The following is a 17,538-nucleotide window of genomic DNA, read 5'->3' as shown; positions in this document are numbered from 1 at the left end:
TATATATATATATATATATATATATATTTCCTTGCACTGCTTTGAACTTATTCTTGTAAGTATCTTATCTCTATAATCACCAAGATTTCATCATATAATAATATTAAATATTAAAAAAATATTTTTAAAAATGAGTGCATATATATGTGTCAACACATATTTATAAATATGTAATGAAAATATTTTGAATTAAATCAAACTTATTTACAACAAGCTATCTATAAGCTACACATCAATTTTAATTTCAACTAAATTAAAATTTACACAATTATTAATTAAATTTTAAATTTTGAACATAATTTTTTGCCATATATCTATTGTATGGAATTTTTTGCCATATATCTATTGTATGGGTTAACAACCCAAAATTTTTATTTAAATATTTTAAAATAATTCGATTAGATATTGAATTTAATTTTTTGCCTTATAACAAAAAAATGAACCAATTAAGAAGTTGTTCAAGTCTGGTCACCGCTGTGGCCCGTTACAGGAAAAAATATTACCTCAGGAGTACTGATGCATCAGTACTCCAATGGAGGGGGTTTCACTTTACTTTATAGTGGGACCTCCTCATTGGAGTACTGATGCATCAGTACTCCTAAGGTAATATTTGGATCACCCATGAGAAATGAACCAACACTCCATAGCCTGAAGATAATAAAAAAGGCACTTATCAGTACACCTCCGCCGGCCTATTCGCATCGTCGCCGCCGAGCCACCGCCGGATTACCGAAATGGCTCTTCGCCTCCCGCTTTCAGCATTTGAAGCCCCACCTTGCGCTCTTAACGGTATCGCTTTCAGATCTCTCTCCCCTCTCTTCGGATCTTCCATCCTCAATTTCTCGCCGCCGCAAATCATCCGCCGCCGAAAACTATCATTCGTTCTTGCGGCCATCGGAAAGGATGCTGCTGACTTGAGCGTCTCCAGCGTTGAGTGGGATGTGGTGAATAAGGAGGAGAAGACAGATCTTACAGCGTCGGGCGAGTTGGAGGAGGACGCCAGCCCTGAGGACTTGGAGTACGTTGCAAAAATAAAGAGGGTAATCCTCTTTTCCGCTCAATCTTCATCTTCTCTTGTATGCGTTTGTTATAAGGGCGAATTGTTTTCTCTTGAAGGTGTTGGAGCTTCTGAAGAAGAATAGGGATATGCTCTTCGGTGAGGTGAGGCATTTTTCATTCCCATGGTGTTTTATTTTTTTGCAACGTGAAGAGAAGGTTGGATGGGAATCTCATTTCATAATGAGTTGTGAATTGATTTGGTTCATCTATGGAACTGTGCTGACTGAACCAGGAAGGTATGGTGGGATTTGTTGAGGAGAGATGTTTGGAGGGTGGACCTCCGAGGACTTGAGATCAACGAAGGGATTGACACCCATGGACCCAAAGCTTAAGCTGGGTTGCTAGCAGTGTATTAGAAACGCAAAAAAAAATTATTTCACTTTTTAATATGAGATAATTCTCCACTCTTATGGCATTCCAACAACAACAACAAAGCCTTAATCTCACTACGTACGTGTGGTCGGCTACATGAATCGTCGGCTACATGAATCCTTTTCTCCATTATGTCCTATTTAGTGTCATATTTTCATTTAGTTCTAATAAATCTTTTGATGGCATCCCAACAGAAGAAAAAAAAAATTTTTTTTGATGGAGAAGAAAGGAATTGATGCATTGTACTTATCATTAGTAGAAATTTATCTTTTTTTTGCCTCATTATTGGTGAAGGATACTGTAAATGATTATGGGTTTAGTTTCACTTCTCCTTTTTCTGTAAAACTTGATTCTTGAATTTGATAAAGAATTTTAGGTGGCATTTATGTTGGATAATTTGAATTACCTCTACTTTTTTCTGGCCTTTTTGTATCAGATAGCTGGAATTTAAATTAGATGGCCTTTGTCTTCTTTTTGTTTGACATTGTTTTTTACTTTTTCCTGGAGATATGAGTTCACAAATTTAATTTGCAAGAACACATCATCTTCAAGATAAAAGATATAACAAAGTGCCAATGCATGCTAACCCCTGGCTTTCTGCAATTTATGATGTTCTCTTGTACTTCATTTGAGGGACTAAGATGCAAATCTTTCTTTAAACATTTCTCTTAAGATCCGTTTGGGGCAGCTTATGCGTTTCAGGATAAGCTGTTTATTCTGAAACATAGTGATCTTCCCGCGGGTCGCTTGTTTAACAAATATAAAACACAGTTTTGGGATAAGCTGGAGAAACGAGTTACTAAAACATGACAGGTGCGTTTTCAAAACGCCGCCCGCAGTTATAAGCTGCCCCAAACGGACCCTTAGTCTTTTATTGTGTCATTAGTTTCCTTTTCATTCTCACAAATAAAATCTTCTTGAGTGATGGGAAGTGGAGAAAATTGAATGAAATCCCAACATTTTGTGGTTTGATTATCAATTTAAAATCATTGAGTTAAGCTTTTCAATTTTTTTTTTATCAACTTCATAGCATCCATTCACAACCTGAAGTAAAGTTATAAGTGCCTTATTACTGCTAAAGTTACTGCTGGAAGCCAATGACACAATATAATGGGTTTTATGCAAACACTTAGCATGGTGGCAGATTGGAAGTAGCACAAATCTTTATATTCTTTCTTCCACCATTATGTTTGATCCTACCTAGTGTTATATTTTTCAAGCCGCTCAAATGGTACACTGTACCATTTAGAACCATAAATGTAAGATGTTGATAGTTAGATTCCTGAAATTTCCCTTATTTAGGCATAAAATATGATTTTTTTTGGAAGTAAAATGTAGATCTTAGTTCGTAGTTTGAAGCCATAATATCTCAAGGCTTGGAGTAATGTCGGAAATATGAACTATGCAGTCTTGAAATCGATATCTATATGATTAGCCTTTTTTTACCTATTTAACACACACACACACTCACAAATAAAAACACACTGCATAGCAAGTCCTTGAACATAAGACCTATTGGTTGAAAGACAAAGCTCTCAAACACTACACGAAGGTGGCTTGCTATGGTCTTTAGTACGATGACTTACATCTAATCAAACTGATATTTCTTAGACCGACATTCAGCTGTAGCAAAACCTAGTGCATTCAACCTTTTGCTTTCTTAGATATTCAGGATATATTTTCATCACATATTAATCCAACATGATGTTCCAAATTAATTGCAATCCCTTATCTAACTTTTTGGATTCAATAAGATGAAATAAGTCATTTATATGCTTCAAAATGATACAAGTTTTTTTTAAGTGCACCAATCTTCATTTTTCATTACATAATTAACTGTATTCTATTTATATGCTGTTCTAATTAATTAACTAGTAATTCTTGTAATCAAAGTGTTACGGTAAATATTTTGAGTGAATTTTTCACTGGTGTCAATCTTCTGCCGTTTTAATCTAATAATTAACTATATTAACCATGATAAGCTATGTTCTATGGCTGATCTTTTTCTAGAACCACATATTTACATCCACCTTCTAAAGAGATTTTGGTGCTTATAATATTTTATTTGTACTAAAAGCTTTACTTATATTAGAAAGTACATTGATTCTCTTAAATATATATTAATAGTGTGCGATATATTAACTCTAAGTAGGTTCTTATTTCCTTTTTTGACTCAAGAATTTTAACAATAATTTTCTAATCTTTCATTGCATTTTTTGTAGAGGTGAACATGGCTTCAGATCTTCTAGCTTTACATTTTTTCTGTGCTATTTATGTATCAGCTATGGAGAAACTCGATATTGGTTTATGCATTTGATTTTTTTATTACCTTTTATATTTAATTTTTCAGGTTAAATTGACAATGATGATTGAGGACCCTAGAAACATAGAACGGAAGAGATTGCTTGGAATTGAGGACCCTGATGAGGTTACTAGGGACGACATTGCCTCTGCTTTAGAAGATGTACGTTATTCGTTGCCAAAAGCTGCATTAGTTTTAGGGGCATTGACTTAAATGCCACCCAATTCTTATGCATTTACATATCTAACACCTAAAATTTACTTTATTACATTTACCACCCAAATTTTTCATATCACATAAAAAATACCTCGATTTAACTTTTAAAAAGTGAAATACACCTTTTCGTGCAAGGTAAGTGGCATGTATGTAAAAATTGATGTTTAGGTGTTAGATATGTAAATTCATAAGAATTGTGTGGTATGTATCTTGCTTTGCGAAAGTACCTACTTATATGCTATAGTCAAAATGGCCAACTGATTCACAACTTGAATTAAATCTATATGGGCATCACCTTAATCATTAACTCCTTTCCTCCCCTCAATTCCTCGTTCTTCCTCCTTCGGTCTCTTAAGGCAATTAGATAGTTGTTTGCATGATTCTACATTCTTTAGCAAATTTGTAACCGACCAAAGATTCATTTTTGAAGGTATAATGGTGAGATTAAACTTAATTGTCTGCCTAGTTATTCAGTTGGAAAGCCTTGGGGGCTGTTTGAAATCTTTTTTTTTATTTTTTTTTATTTGTTGCTTTTTTTATTTTTATCTCTGTCAAGTTATAACATGGTTTATTATTTTTTAAAACACTCAAAATATCTTTTAGGAATTTTTAGTATTCTTAACAACAAATTAATTGTTTTTGAAAACAAAAAAATAAAAGCATGCAAAAAATACATTTAAAAAACATATTTTAAAAATAAAAGCCAAAAACAAAAACATAAAAGTGATCCCAAACAACCTCTCATAATAGAGCTATCTGTTATCAGGTCCATGAAGGAAGGATTCCAAAGAATCGTGTTGCATTAAGATTACTTGCCGAGGAGATGATTAATTGGCCTGATCTTGAGGTAAACTTCTGATTTTATTTTGTTCCAATTGTAAGGAGACTGCTATTTAATTTTTATGGCAATCTTATGATTTTGTTAAGGTCCAAAATGACATTGATTAGCTCGCTTGTGAAGATCAAAAAGTTTGGTCTTGTTAATGGACTGTAATGTAATTGCTTTGAAACATCATTTGATTAGAAAATTAATATTATGTTTTTGAAAAATTTTTATTACAGTTGAAACTTTATGTAATCATATCAATCAAATTATAAATTTTGCAATCCATTACACTTTTTCTTTTACAATATAAATATTTTGATACATTAGGCATTGATTTCTTAATGATCTAGTTGTTTTTTTTTAGAGTGTGCCGAGGAGCCCTATCTCATTGTCTTGATGATTATTATGTTTGAGTTTTTTCTCTAAAATAATTGGAAGTCCTTATACACTAACCCCAAATGATTAGGTAGTGCAAAATGTGTTATGTTGATCATTTTGAGTTATTTTATTGGGTTTGTATTTTGAATCTTGAGTTTTGTTGTGTCAGGTGGGGTATGTTCTTACATTTCAATGATGTTATCCTCCTAAGATTGTTTTTATTTTATGTGGTTGTTAAGGAATTTAGGAGTTTGTTTCTATTTTGAGTGGCTTCCTTTTCTGGTTGTTTTAGCTAATTATGTAGCCTACCACTGTTGAATAGCCGGCGATCTGTAGTGTGGTTTCTCTTGTGGGTTTCGTGGTTGTCATATCTTAGTGCTTCATCTTGTGGATTAGCTTGGCTCTATCTCATATTTCCATAGTTCTTAAAGGGTTTTTCGGTTTTGTTATGTTTGTACGTAGCCCTTGGATGATTTGGTTTTTTGTACGCATAAAGGCTATTTAGTCTCTTATTATTGTTGGTTATAGAAAGGCTTATTATGTTTATAACTAGGTTTATGCATGAGATTGTTGTTGTGAGTTTTAGGTTTTGGGTTTTGGAGATATTTCCTACTTCTTGCATTTCAGGAATTGGAGATCGTCTACCTCTCAAATTATAGGTGTTTATCTTTGTATTCATATTGAATTGTTTGGATTATTAAAGATTAATATTTTCTTTGCCCTAGTTTTTGTGGAAATTTGTTCCGATTTCTATGTCAGATCATATCAAATTGGTATTTGAGCATTTAATTTTTGGGAGATAAATCACGAGATCGTAACTTAGAGAAGCACCGAATCCTCGCGATGAAGATCACAACATAAAAGAAATTATGTTTTGCAAGACAATGGAGACCAAAAAAGGATGTCGACATCCAGAGTTTTGCAGTGAACCTCTTACAAGAATTCCAAATCTCAGCTTTTTGGAGTTTTACTTGTCCAAAGATCGGCGTCGAATCCGATTGCAACGGCCGCAAGCGCACGACGTGTAGATTAAACACGCTAATCCTGATTGTGAGGAACCCTTTTTGAAGGATCACGACACGGTGTACAGAGACCCCCAAAATGTCTAACTTGCTTCGTCGCAATACAATTTCGATTGAAGCTAGCGCTGACTCCAATGACGACAATGCAGGCAAGGAAAGAGCTATCGGGGATGTAAACAATGGGATCACAAAATACTAATGACAAGATCGCGGTTCACAAGAAGAGATTTCATTATACAGTAGTTCCTCCTCCGTGATCGAAAATCATTTTAGAGGAACAATAGCCAAGAAAGTAGATGATCTGAAGAAAAAATTAGAGAAATAGATGAGCCAAATCAGATCAGGATGGATGAAAAGTTCTCCACCATAGAAGGAAATTTTTGCTCCATTAACGATGGGTTTTCATCCATGAAAAACCGAATTGAGGGCCGATTTGAGAGCTTAAAGGAAATGCTGCGAAAGCTTATTGAGGGGCATTCCAAGAACCCGATGACTGTTCAGTTTGCAAACTTTACCCAGGGTTGACCGGAGATTCATTCATTAAATCACAACGGGAAGAGATTGAACGAATGGAACACGAGGAGGAAAACATCCATCATCAAGAACTTCCTCTAAAGGCTCCAATAAAGGGTGAATTAGAGATTTCTGATGGATGTGGTTGGGCTGAAACATGGAGAAGGGGTTATGCAAGGGGTATGGAGGAGCACAAATAAGAAAGGAGGGAAGCTAGGATAGGGTTTAACTATGACCGAATGAGAGAATTTTACAATCGACATTGGGAGAAAATAACAGAGAGAGAGACACTTGGGATGGAGATGCTAGAGTTAGGAAGTTGAGGATGATGATCTTCAAGAGAAAAAAATGCACATAGGTGAGTGTACAATTGTAGCGATACTCATCGTGGTAGGGTTTTGTTTGGAGGGAAAAAGGTCTAGTCTTTTTTTAGTGAAGGGATGCTAGATACTCAATCCGTTCATGTGAGGAATTTAAGAATTGTGTGTTGGAATTTTTTCAAGCAATTTGGGAATGAGACGTACACAAGCAATTCTATGCCTTGACTCAGGAGAGGAGTGTCATGGAATATAAGCAGTGATTCAAGTTATTGTCGGGGCTGTTGAGGGGGATTTCTGAAGCAGGATTGGAGGGTAATGTCATGAAGGGCAGAAAGCCAGAGATACAGGCAACACTTCTCCTATTGAGACTGTAGGGAGTAAGGGAGATGATGGTGCTAGCCCAAATGATGGAGGACAAGATCCAAATGGAGAAGGCCTGTAGGAGCAACACGGATGGAGCATCGTACCTAACTGCTACGACCACAACTATACCAAAATCTCAATTAGTGGAAGTTAGGGGTGTAAATAAGCCAAGTCGGCTCGAGCTCGACTTTTTAATGAGCTTACGAGCTGGGCTTATCAAGCCGTGAGCTCGAGCATAAACTTGATCTCGTTTGTTAAATGGGCTCGGCTCGTTGGCTTGTGAGCTGGGTCTAGAAACCTGTCACTAGTCATTTTGATTCATTTTTTGGTGAGCTGCCTCTGCATCATCCTCCAATAACTAATACCTTCTCCGATGAGCACTCATAGAAATTAAATTCTTAGTTCAAGCTTGCGAGCTGACTGCTATCTCTACGAGCTGAGCTGGAGCTCAACTCGAGCTCGAGCTCGAGTTTGAGCTCACTATTTGACAGACAAGCCGAGCTCGATAATAGCATTGCTCAAGATTGACTCGACTCGACTTGACTTGTTTACACCTCTAATGGAAGTCCAGAGGGGGGTTTCGCAGGACAGGAGTAATGTGTAATGACCAGGAGCAATGCTCAAGCGTCTTACAGTGGCAGAGATTCAGAGAAGTGAGCTAAGGGGGGTTATGTTTTGATTGTGGTGAAATGTTTATCCTAGGACACCGTTGCAAAGATAAAAAATTACATGTTCTCATAGTGCGTGACGAGGAGGCAATGGATAAAGAAATAGAGATAGGTGGGGGGTATTATTACACCGGTGTCTAGCTTAAGTGCAATTTGGTCTTTTATACGCCTAAGGGAAATTTAATTTTCTTTTATTTTTATTATTGTTGTTGGGTATAAACAGGTTTATTATGTTTCGGGTTATGTTTTTGCATGCAATTGTTGTGAATTTTAGATTTAGGGTTTGTGAGATTTTTAGGAGAGAACACCTACCTCTCGAATTGTAGGTATTTATCTTTATATTTGTATTGTGTTGTCTGAATTGTTAAAGATAGATATTTGATTTTCTCTAATTTCTATAGAAATTCATGCTGATTTTTATGTCGGCTCATCAGTTTTCTTCTTATCTTATTTTATATTTTATGATGTGGATGAGTATTTGTCCAAGACATGAAAGTACTTTTGTTACCTACTAATAACTTGATTTTGAATATGCAAATAATTTTTTCTCTATAATTTTGATTAATGACCAAATGTGAGATTTAAATATTGTCACATCCCTGATTTAAATGGCAGCACATTCTGACAACAGGGAATATGATCAAGAATTTTAAGCTTAACTCATGGGATAATTCTCAAAATTCAAGATCAAGTAACGAGTTTTTGTATTTAAGAAGATAAAAGATTGGGATATTAATAAATGTAAGAAAAAACATATAATAAAATTTATTTCATTAATAGAATCTTTAATAATAAAATTATGAGTAGATGTTTTAAAGGTGAATTTTGGTAAGAAAGATAGAGGTAGATCTAAAAAGGACCTGGGTATGTTGTATAAAAAATGATATTATTCTATTAGAATTAAATAAAAATATGACACTCGATAGTACACAATGTTGAAAAAAGATTCATGTAGCCGACCCCACTTGGTGGGATAAATGCTTGTTGTTGCTATTGTTGAATAGAATCTTTAATAATATTTTAGCAAATAAAAAAAAAAAACAGAATAACAAATGGAAAGGAAGGAAAAAAATAGATTAGCTATGCATAAAGAAAGACAAACCCAATTAAAGCCTAATAAAGAAACTAAAACTGGAGTATAAAGCTTGAATTAATGGAATAACTACTGTCGAAATATTTGCTCCTATGGTGACGATCAACCAAGCAACTTCATTGAAATTGTTAAAAAAAAATTTACAGCAAGTGAGTTTGACATTCCGAATCAATAAAAAACTTTCATTCTGTAAAGTGTAAATGCCAAGCTCAGGGCTTGCATCATGAATAATAGAATAGGCACATTTTACAATGTGATATCATAATAATGAATGTCTTTATTTCTTTAGGTTAGAGTACAATCCCATAGCATATAATCTAAAATCTGTCAATTGCTTTAAGATAAATTACAGTACATTGACGTTCATGAAAGTTCATATAAAAAATAGTAATCAATGCATTTATATATTAACATATCCATGCATAACAATATCATGCATTCTCATACATACCCAAAGATAGCTCATTAATCATCTATTGTAAAACCTTTTATAATCTTGTGAGTATTTGGTTTTGCCAAGGTACCCTAAATAGAAGAAATATTTTCACCAAACTGTAGGGTTTAATGACCCCATAAGAGTTGTACTTCTATGGACTTACCGGACAGGCTGGCCAATTATATCATAAAAGAGTTCAACGTGCGTATGTCCTCTTCCTCGCCCCATACAAATATGACCATTCTATAATATGATCAAATCTTATTATATATTTTTAGAATATGATTGCATTATAAAGATTTATCTTGCACCAACTAATAATGTGCATGCAAGTTACAATGGCTATGGATCATTCAAAGCCTAATGGATTTATACAAAAATTTTTCATAACAAAGCTATTTATGTATTCTATAGCATTTTAATATGAAAATTAAACAATATCTTATAAAATATGTCACGATCTAATTGAATATAAAGAGCAGAACTAGAAAGAGAACTAGAAATATACTAAATATACCTACTGCATGTATCAAAGTTAACATCCTTGACAAAGAATGGTACATTTATTCTTCAATCAAGAAAAATTATCTATCTTGAGTTGCAACGTTTGCATCTATGTTCTCTAATTAAAAAAAAAAGGAAGCACAAGATGAATATTAACATTTTTTGCACTATTTAAAAGTATAATACATAATCAATCACATGATAACCTAAGTCACCTAAGCAGATAAAAATTAATTATATTAAGCCTTGAATAAATTATTTATAAGATATCCAATTAGTCAACATGTTTAACAAATATCAAGGAAAAAATGACTCAAACAATAAAAATACTTTGATAGAAAAATTTTGACAACTATGTTGTTACAAGGAATGAAGGAGAAAGATGATTGAAATCACATTGAGGTCGACTAATAGGAGGAACTCTACTATAACCTTATTAAGCCTTTGAAATTATTTATATAAGAAAAAAAAAATAAGGATAAACTATAGCAACAATGGAATGAGATAGAATAATACTTGCAATGGTTGTGAAAAGAAGGGCAAAATTATGGCCTTGCATTTTAGGGCCTAGAGAAGAGAAAACAAAGATAAGAGAAGAGAGGGCAGTTGTGCTAACTTCATTCGCTGTTAAAGGAGCAGGGGATAAGTGGTTACGGGACTTTGACTCATACCTTGGGAAGAGTAGTGAATGAAGATGAGGGAGTGATTATCGAGTTTCCAACAACTACAAGAGAGGTATAGAGAGTGCAAAAGAGAGCTCCTATGATGTTTCAATACGAATACAAGGATATGGATACAGTACTATATGGATGCATGACACGTCTATTATTGAAAATATAGGATAATGATATACATTGAATATAATGTTTATATATATATATACTTATATTTATTGTATATCATAAATTTAGCTAAAGAGAAATTAATAGCTTGATATTAGATTAATAACTTTTAGTTGATAAAATTGATTTTCTTGAATAAAACATAAATATTATTAAGAAGTCTTAGGAAATAGAGAAGAACAGAAAAAAAAATCAGCGTAAAATAGCTATTAAGTTATTTAAATAATTTTTTTTAAAATAAAAGAACACCAGATATTAATGAAATATATTTTAAATTTAAATTTATCATTCTTGATAATTGTGTTGGTCATGTGTGTTTATTAATTTTTTTATTTATTTTAATTGGGGATATATAGATGACATGATGAACACATGTTAGGCAAATGCTTGTGCCTTAATGTGTTTTAAACAGCATATTTCATTATTATAGAGTGTCGATACTTCACACCCAATTTTTATATAATATGACTTCTGGTGGCGGAGCGAAGTCACAAGCTAATGGGAAAGATGACTGGGGTTGTTTGGGTTGAGGGCATTAGGCTTGTTTCTTTTTTTTTTCAACACATTGATTCATTTGTTTTTTTTTTACTCACTTAAAATAATTCAATCTTCAAATTCATACCTTAGTTATGAAAAGTTGTGGATATTTCATGATCATCTCTTCGTAAGTCTTCTATTTTATTCTAGTTTTGATGAATTCTTCTAAAGATTTTTGACAAATAAATGGAATAGAGCAACTATGAACTCTCAAACTTCTCACTACAAAATATGCTTTGTTACCTATTCTTAACTAATTTCTTCTTGAATAGAAGTAGCACATTTTGAATAATATAAGTCATCATTAACATTGTTTCGTAATAAAGATATGTAAAAAATATTATGTAATCTTGTATGTCATGGAAGAAAAGCTAATTGATATGAACCATGCTCACTTTCTTATTGTGCATATCAAGAAGCTTTACCTGGGTCATATATTAATGACAAGAGGATGCTAGAATGAACCCAAGGTGATGATAAAGAGACCCATAAAAATCATTCACTAGATCTCTAGCTAAAGTCTAAAACAAATGAACAAAATAATGATGCCTGTTCCACTAGCCCACTAAGGCCCATTTTGTGCTTGGTTTCTAAATCATGTAATTTTTAATTTTCTTCAAAACTCCAAATTTTTTAATAAAAAATGTTCTTAATTTATTGGAATTAAATGAAAATATGGATAAAAGGCTTTTGTTGCTGTCTTTGTTGTTCAAAACTCCAAATTTTGGAACTTCAAGTTTTAAATTCAACCATGTATCTATTATATAGGAAGCATAGGACTGCATTGGAAAATGTGACCTTGCATAAAATGGTGTGTCAATTTAGTGTATTCTATTAATGTAGACCCTTTTTTCTTTTATTTTTATATTTTATTTTCTATTTTTAATTTTTCAGGAAGATTTTAGTAACATAAATAGCCCTCTTTTCATGATGAAAAATTATTTTCATTATTTGCAAAATTACTTGAGTTTACTCATTGTGTTTGAGGGCTTGGCGTCCTTACATTGGTATTCTTTGATGTGATTCCTAGTTATCTCATGCTGTTTTCTTTCTTTTGTCCCCAATATTTAAGGTAACTCATTCTCTTCTGCACATGTCCTTACATCATTTCTAACCATACTCCAATCGTTTAATCTATCTTCATAAACTTTCACCTTCAATCCAGCCATTTGTATCTCCACTCCACTAGTCAAGACTTTGTGTTGTTTGGGGCAGATGCAGAGCTGTGAAGCTGCTGTTCAAAAAACTGCTGTGGTTATTAAGTTTTTTTTTGTTTTTCTAAAGTCAGACCACGATTTGCTAGTAGCCACCGCACTTAGCCAGGTTCGGGGGTAAAACACAACTTGTAACTACAGCTTTTTGAAAAAATAAACAAAATGCAGTTTTTTGAAACAGAAAAAATTGTGCTGTGGTATCCACTGCCACCGCATCCCCCAAACACACCATTAGCCTAACCCTTTAACCTCTAGATCTGGTCACATACCTGATATATATTTAACATCACTCCATATCCATTCTCAAAGATCTCATCTCATTCATCATAGATTTAATCCATTATCTAACAGCTCTCATTTTTAACAATAAATATATTAAGACTAGCTATTTTGCCTCCCTCTTAGGCCCTTGTAACAAATTTTGAGAATAGAATCTCTAGACACTTTTTTCAATTCAAATTATTTTACTCCAAGCTCCTTAACTTTTTCACACGCCCTAATCTACCACTCCACAGGCTACTCATGCTCTTAAAGCAACCACGATCTAAGTGCTACTCATTATTTTGGTATTAGAGCCTAAAATAGGAGGAAAAGAGCAAAGGGGAGACATGTCCATTACCATATATGCTTACTTATGGTTAATAGAATTTACTTTCTATTAAGGGATAATCTCTTACTCAATGTTTAGTTATTTTCTTTATGTTAGTAAAATAAAAATCTAGTCAAAACTTTGTGCTATCTTTATATCACTTGTAAATCTATGTTGTGAGAACGACCTTCCAGCTAGTTGCCATTGCTATGAAGCTAAATCATACATTTGAGTAAACCTACCCTTATTTTTTTTAGTTAAAGTAAATCCTATAAAGAGGGATTGCTCCTCATATAAATTTTTCATAACTATAATGCTTATTTAACTTTACCCTGCTTTCTTTAGCCCCTGGATGTAGCTCTCAATAGACTCACATGTATGTGTGTATAAACCAGCCTTCTTTTACATGACAATCAAATCCATTGCTCTTGTTATACGGTGTTTCAATTTTTTGCTGCACTTAAAATATTTGCACATCATCTTTTTGTTCATGACGATAATATTGCATCATGTAAACATTATTTTGATTAGCTGATGCATCTAAGCTTGGGAAGTTGCAAAAGCAGCAAAAATATGCACAAAGCTTATATTGTCCTGCAAGTCGGTGTATTTCGTCGTATTTTGAAGTAGCCAACGGACCATTGGCGCAGTTCTTCCAATAACACAACGAGAAATACCTCTTCTTTGGTTTGCTGACCATATACTCTACCGTCCCAAAGAAACCAAATACTCGGGCTGGCACACCAGCTCCACCTTTTCCACTACCTATTAGAAGAAATATGGCTTTTCTAGTTTTCACATAGGAAATTATACATCTCCGATAAGCCAGGAACCTATTAAACTGCCTTATACTCATATTATCGCTCTGAACTACTCATGATGTATACCAATCTTATATACAGGTTGAAGCTCCAAAGGAGAAGCGTGTTAAATCTCTATATGCTAAGGCGACAGACACTGGAGTTGATCCTCGTGAAGCTGCTAAGAGACTCAATATTGACTGGGACTCTGCTGCTGACATCGAAGCTGAGGAAGAAGATGAGGACATAGACGTTCCTCCTGCTGTGGTAAACTCATAACAACCTCATTTGCTTTAGTTCTATAACTCTCTTCAGTTCAGATTCATGTTCCTCGTAAATTTTTTTTTTTATATTTATTTTTTTATTTGCTTTCTGAAATTTGCTATTGATTTATGACATCGATGATGATTTTGCTTTATTTTTTGATTCTGCTTCATTTCAGTTCTTACGAGCACTAAATGATTTACGCTTTTGTACTTATGTTCAATGCAGGGTTATGGTACGTTGTATTTAGTGACGGCTTTGCCTCTCTTAATTGGTGTTTCTGTCATACTGGTTCTGTTCTATAACTCTCTCCAATAGGAAGTAGGCCCTCATTTTAGCTAAGAGAAAACTGTCAAATGGTCGCTTGACACTTTGTAGGGGGCTATTTTAGTCCCAAAGTCTATAAAAGTGCCAATTTAGTCCCTGCATTCTCTTAATATGGGCTAAAATAGTCCCATATTAAAAGAGTCCAGAGACTAAATTGGCATCTTTATAAACTTTGGAACTAACATGACTTCATGTAAATAGTCAAGGGGCTATTTTGGCACTTTACTCTTTCTACTAACGTGTGAATTTTACTTGTAAATGGTTTGTGTATAGATCAGTTTCTATACATTTAGATAGGCCTTTTGCCTCTTTTTTCTCATATTTTTAACTACAGTTGACTCAAAAATTAACCATGCTCTTATTAATTGAGTGACAAGTTTCTTTGTATTTAGTGGCAAGCATGTAATGGAGCTGTTTTATCTATTCAATCCTATAATCTTGGGCTATTGCTTGCGTTGACTTTATTGGATTCTATATTATTATTTTATTACTGTAGATGTTTATAGACGGTCAAAGCATCCAACATGGAGTATCAAATCAGGTGACTTCCAGCCTATTAATGTCTTTTTGGGCATTTTACATAGACGCCACCTAATTCCTATGTATTTACATATCTAACGTATAAACTTTGTTTTTTTTATATTTCTAACACCCAAATCTTTCATATTGCATCAAATATTCCACTATTTTAACTTTTAAAATGTAAAATACACCTTTTTATCCATAGTTAAGGTGGCATATATGTAAAATTTGAAGTTAAGTTTGAGATATGTAAATATATAGGAATTGGGTGTTATACGTGTAAAACTTATTTCTATTTTTATATGAACTCTATTCTTTATGGTTTATCATTCTATTTGGCCTTTGGAACTCTGTTGCTATGCTGTTCTTTGTTAGTTTTTTGTGGATAGTTTCTATTGAACAAATCATACTGGTTAGATGTCAATGGTTGTGAGAAGTTCAATCTAATGGCTATCAGCTTGGACCGATTAAGCACCAACTATTGAGAATTTTCTAGCCTAAATCAAGTTATTTTCTCACAACTACGCCTGATTATAGTTTTTGTGCATTTATAAAGATTGACTAATGTTTTAACGTAATTAAATTTTGATTCTTTATCTTTTTTTTTGTTGTTGTTGCAGGACTTGCATTAACTATATGATTGACCAAAATGATGTATCTAGGTTAGTTTTAACCCCGTGATCTTCGTGTGGGTGCCACTTTCATTCATTGAGTGAGCCTTATGAGCGTATTTGGTGTTTGGAATAGAATCCTTACTGTAAGTTTCTTGAGAGAGGCTCATTGAAGAGTAAGTCTTGGGAAAGAAATGTGTGTAATAGGGGCTTTTTGCCTATTCAAAAGTCTTCAAGTGTGACTTCTTGGTGGATGGGTTTTTGGATGCATAAACAAGTTTTCAATTCAAGTTTTGCATTCAACATCAGATATGTTGAATTTCATCATGTAGGAACATCCAATCATAATATACTTTTATTTTCAATTATTTCTATTTCAATGCATTCCTGAAACTTTTGAAGTCGAGGAGGAGATTGTCTTATAAACCTACATCTGCTCTTATACGAAGTTCAAAATAACCCACCTATTTAATCCCATCTTGAACAATTAAATTCTTGATATGAGCAATGCATCTCATGTGTAAGAACTTACAATCCAAGATAAGCGATGATGCCATTGTTGGAACTTGCATTATCAACTGTAACCGTAAAAACTGCATCAATCTCTCAATCAACGAAGCATTTTTCAACTTCTTGTCCAACAAATTCTCCTTTATGACTATAAATTTGGCAAAAGTTAATTAATCTTTTGCTCAATTTCCAATCTTCATTAATGTAATGCACAGTATGACACATATAGTTGATTCTTTAAATGGAAGTCCAGGTGTCAGTTGTTAAACAAACTCTTTTACATGATTTCTTAAAAAATTGTTTCAAAGTTTACCTCTTATCTTAGTAGAACTGAAAACAGTTACGAGTAAGTGTCCATCGAGAAGAAATTTGAAACATCGGACAACATTTTGACTTGAAATATTTGAACTCATATCCTTCATTATGTTTGAAAGGTAATTCATCTATGATTTCCATAACTGCTAAAGCTTTTCTAACAATATCTTGATCAAATCTCATGCCTTAAACCTCCATTTGTCTCATCTTCTTTAACATTTTGCTGCAATAGTGATTGAGCCCGAGTTGATTGAAGATTATGAGGATTTTTTTGGCAAACAGAAAGATGGGTTCGTAAATTTGTTGTACCATTAATTTTTGGATCACTATGATATGCCTTTGCACAATAATTACACTTACTCATCTTCCCTCCTTAGCCATGAATTTGGTAAAATGATCCCAAACATCAGATCTTGGTCTTATGGATTTTCTTTTATTCTTCTCATCAATTAATTTGATATTTTGATGCATTGACATCTCCTACACATTTAACTTGTTGGGTAGCGTCAATAGGCACTTATTGTTGAGAAGAATCCAAGACATTTAAATACTCTCCACGACGTGACATCTAATCAAATTATAACAAAAAGAAAAGAGATTATGGTTCTACAGTTATTGAGGAAGTATTCTCAGACTCTAAACCAACCAAATTGGAGGATGAAATCTCAAACGTGAGGCCTTTAATTCCGGCTTTAACATAAACCTAATGAACAGATAAAAAGAAAAAAGAATTCTACTTTGCACTCAAGAACCATTTTATTTTGCATGAATAAGATATAACAAGTCACCAAAGAGGAAAAACTGCTTGCATTACTTTCCAGATTTAAAGAAAACTGCTTGCACAAATGACATAAGAGTTATTTATATCTATAGTATCAGTTTTCAATAACCAAAAGACACCAGGTATAAACAACTAAATTGGAGGAAGTATTCTT

The 17,538-nt window shown here is 33.4% G+C and overlaps 1 protein-coding gene across 6 annotated transcripts; it reads left to right on the top strand.

Annotated features, from left to right (window-relative positions):
• Window positions 1-617: 617 nt before the first annotated feature.
• Window positions 618-16,133, top strand: LOC110036251 (protein CHLOROPLAST ENHANCING STRESS TOLERANCE, chloroplastic). 6 transcript variants are annotated; one of them, XM_020740654.1, is made up of 8 exons: window positions 618-1,040; window positions 1,117-1,161; window positions 3,782-3,895; window positions 4,716-4,796; window positions 14,157-14,321; window positions 14,547-14,553; window positions 15,142-15,186; window positions 15,788-16,133. In XM_020740654.1, exons 1-8 carry the CDS (start codon window positions 735-737, stop codon window positions 15,805-15,807), a joined length of 783 nt encoding a protein of 260 aa, XP_020596313.1. In that variant the 5' UTR covers window positions 618-734; the 3' UTR covers window positions 15,808-16,133. The 6 variants fall into 6 exon arrangements, with proteins under 6 accessions (XP_020596313.1, XP_020596311.1, XP_020596314.1 ...); XM_020740652.1 differs by lacking the exon at window positions 15,788-16,133 and adding an exon at window positions 15,585-15,673; XM_020740655.1 differs by lacking the exon at window positions 15,142-15,186 and having other exon boundaries at window positions 15,788-16,132.
• Window positions 16,134-17,538: the final 1,405 nt, after the last annotated feature.

Source organism: Phalaenopsis equestris, unplaced genomic scaffold (assembly GCF_001263595.1).
Source record: "Phalaenopsis equestris unplaced genomic scaffold, ASM126359v1 Scaffold204320, whole genome shotgun sequence".
NCBI classification, from domain to species: Eukaryota; Viridiplantae; Streptophyta; class Magnoliopsida; order Asparagales; family Orchidaceae; genus Phalaenopsis; species Phalaenopsis equestris.
This window is presented reverse-complemented; position numbering and strand designations above follow the sequence as displayed.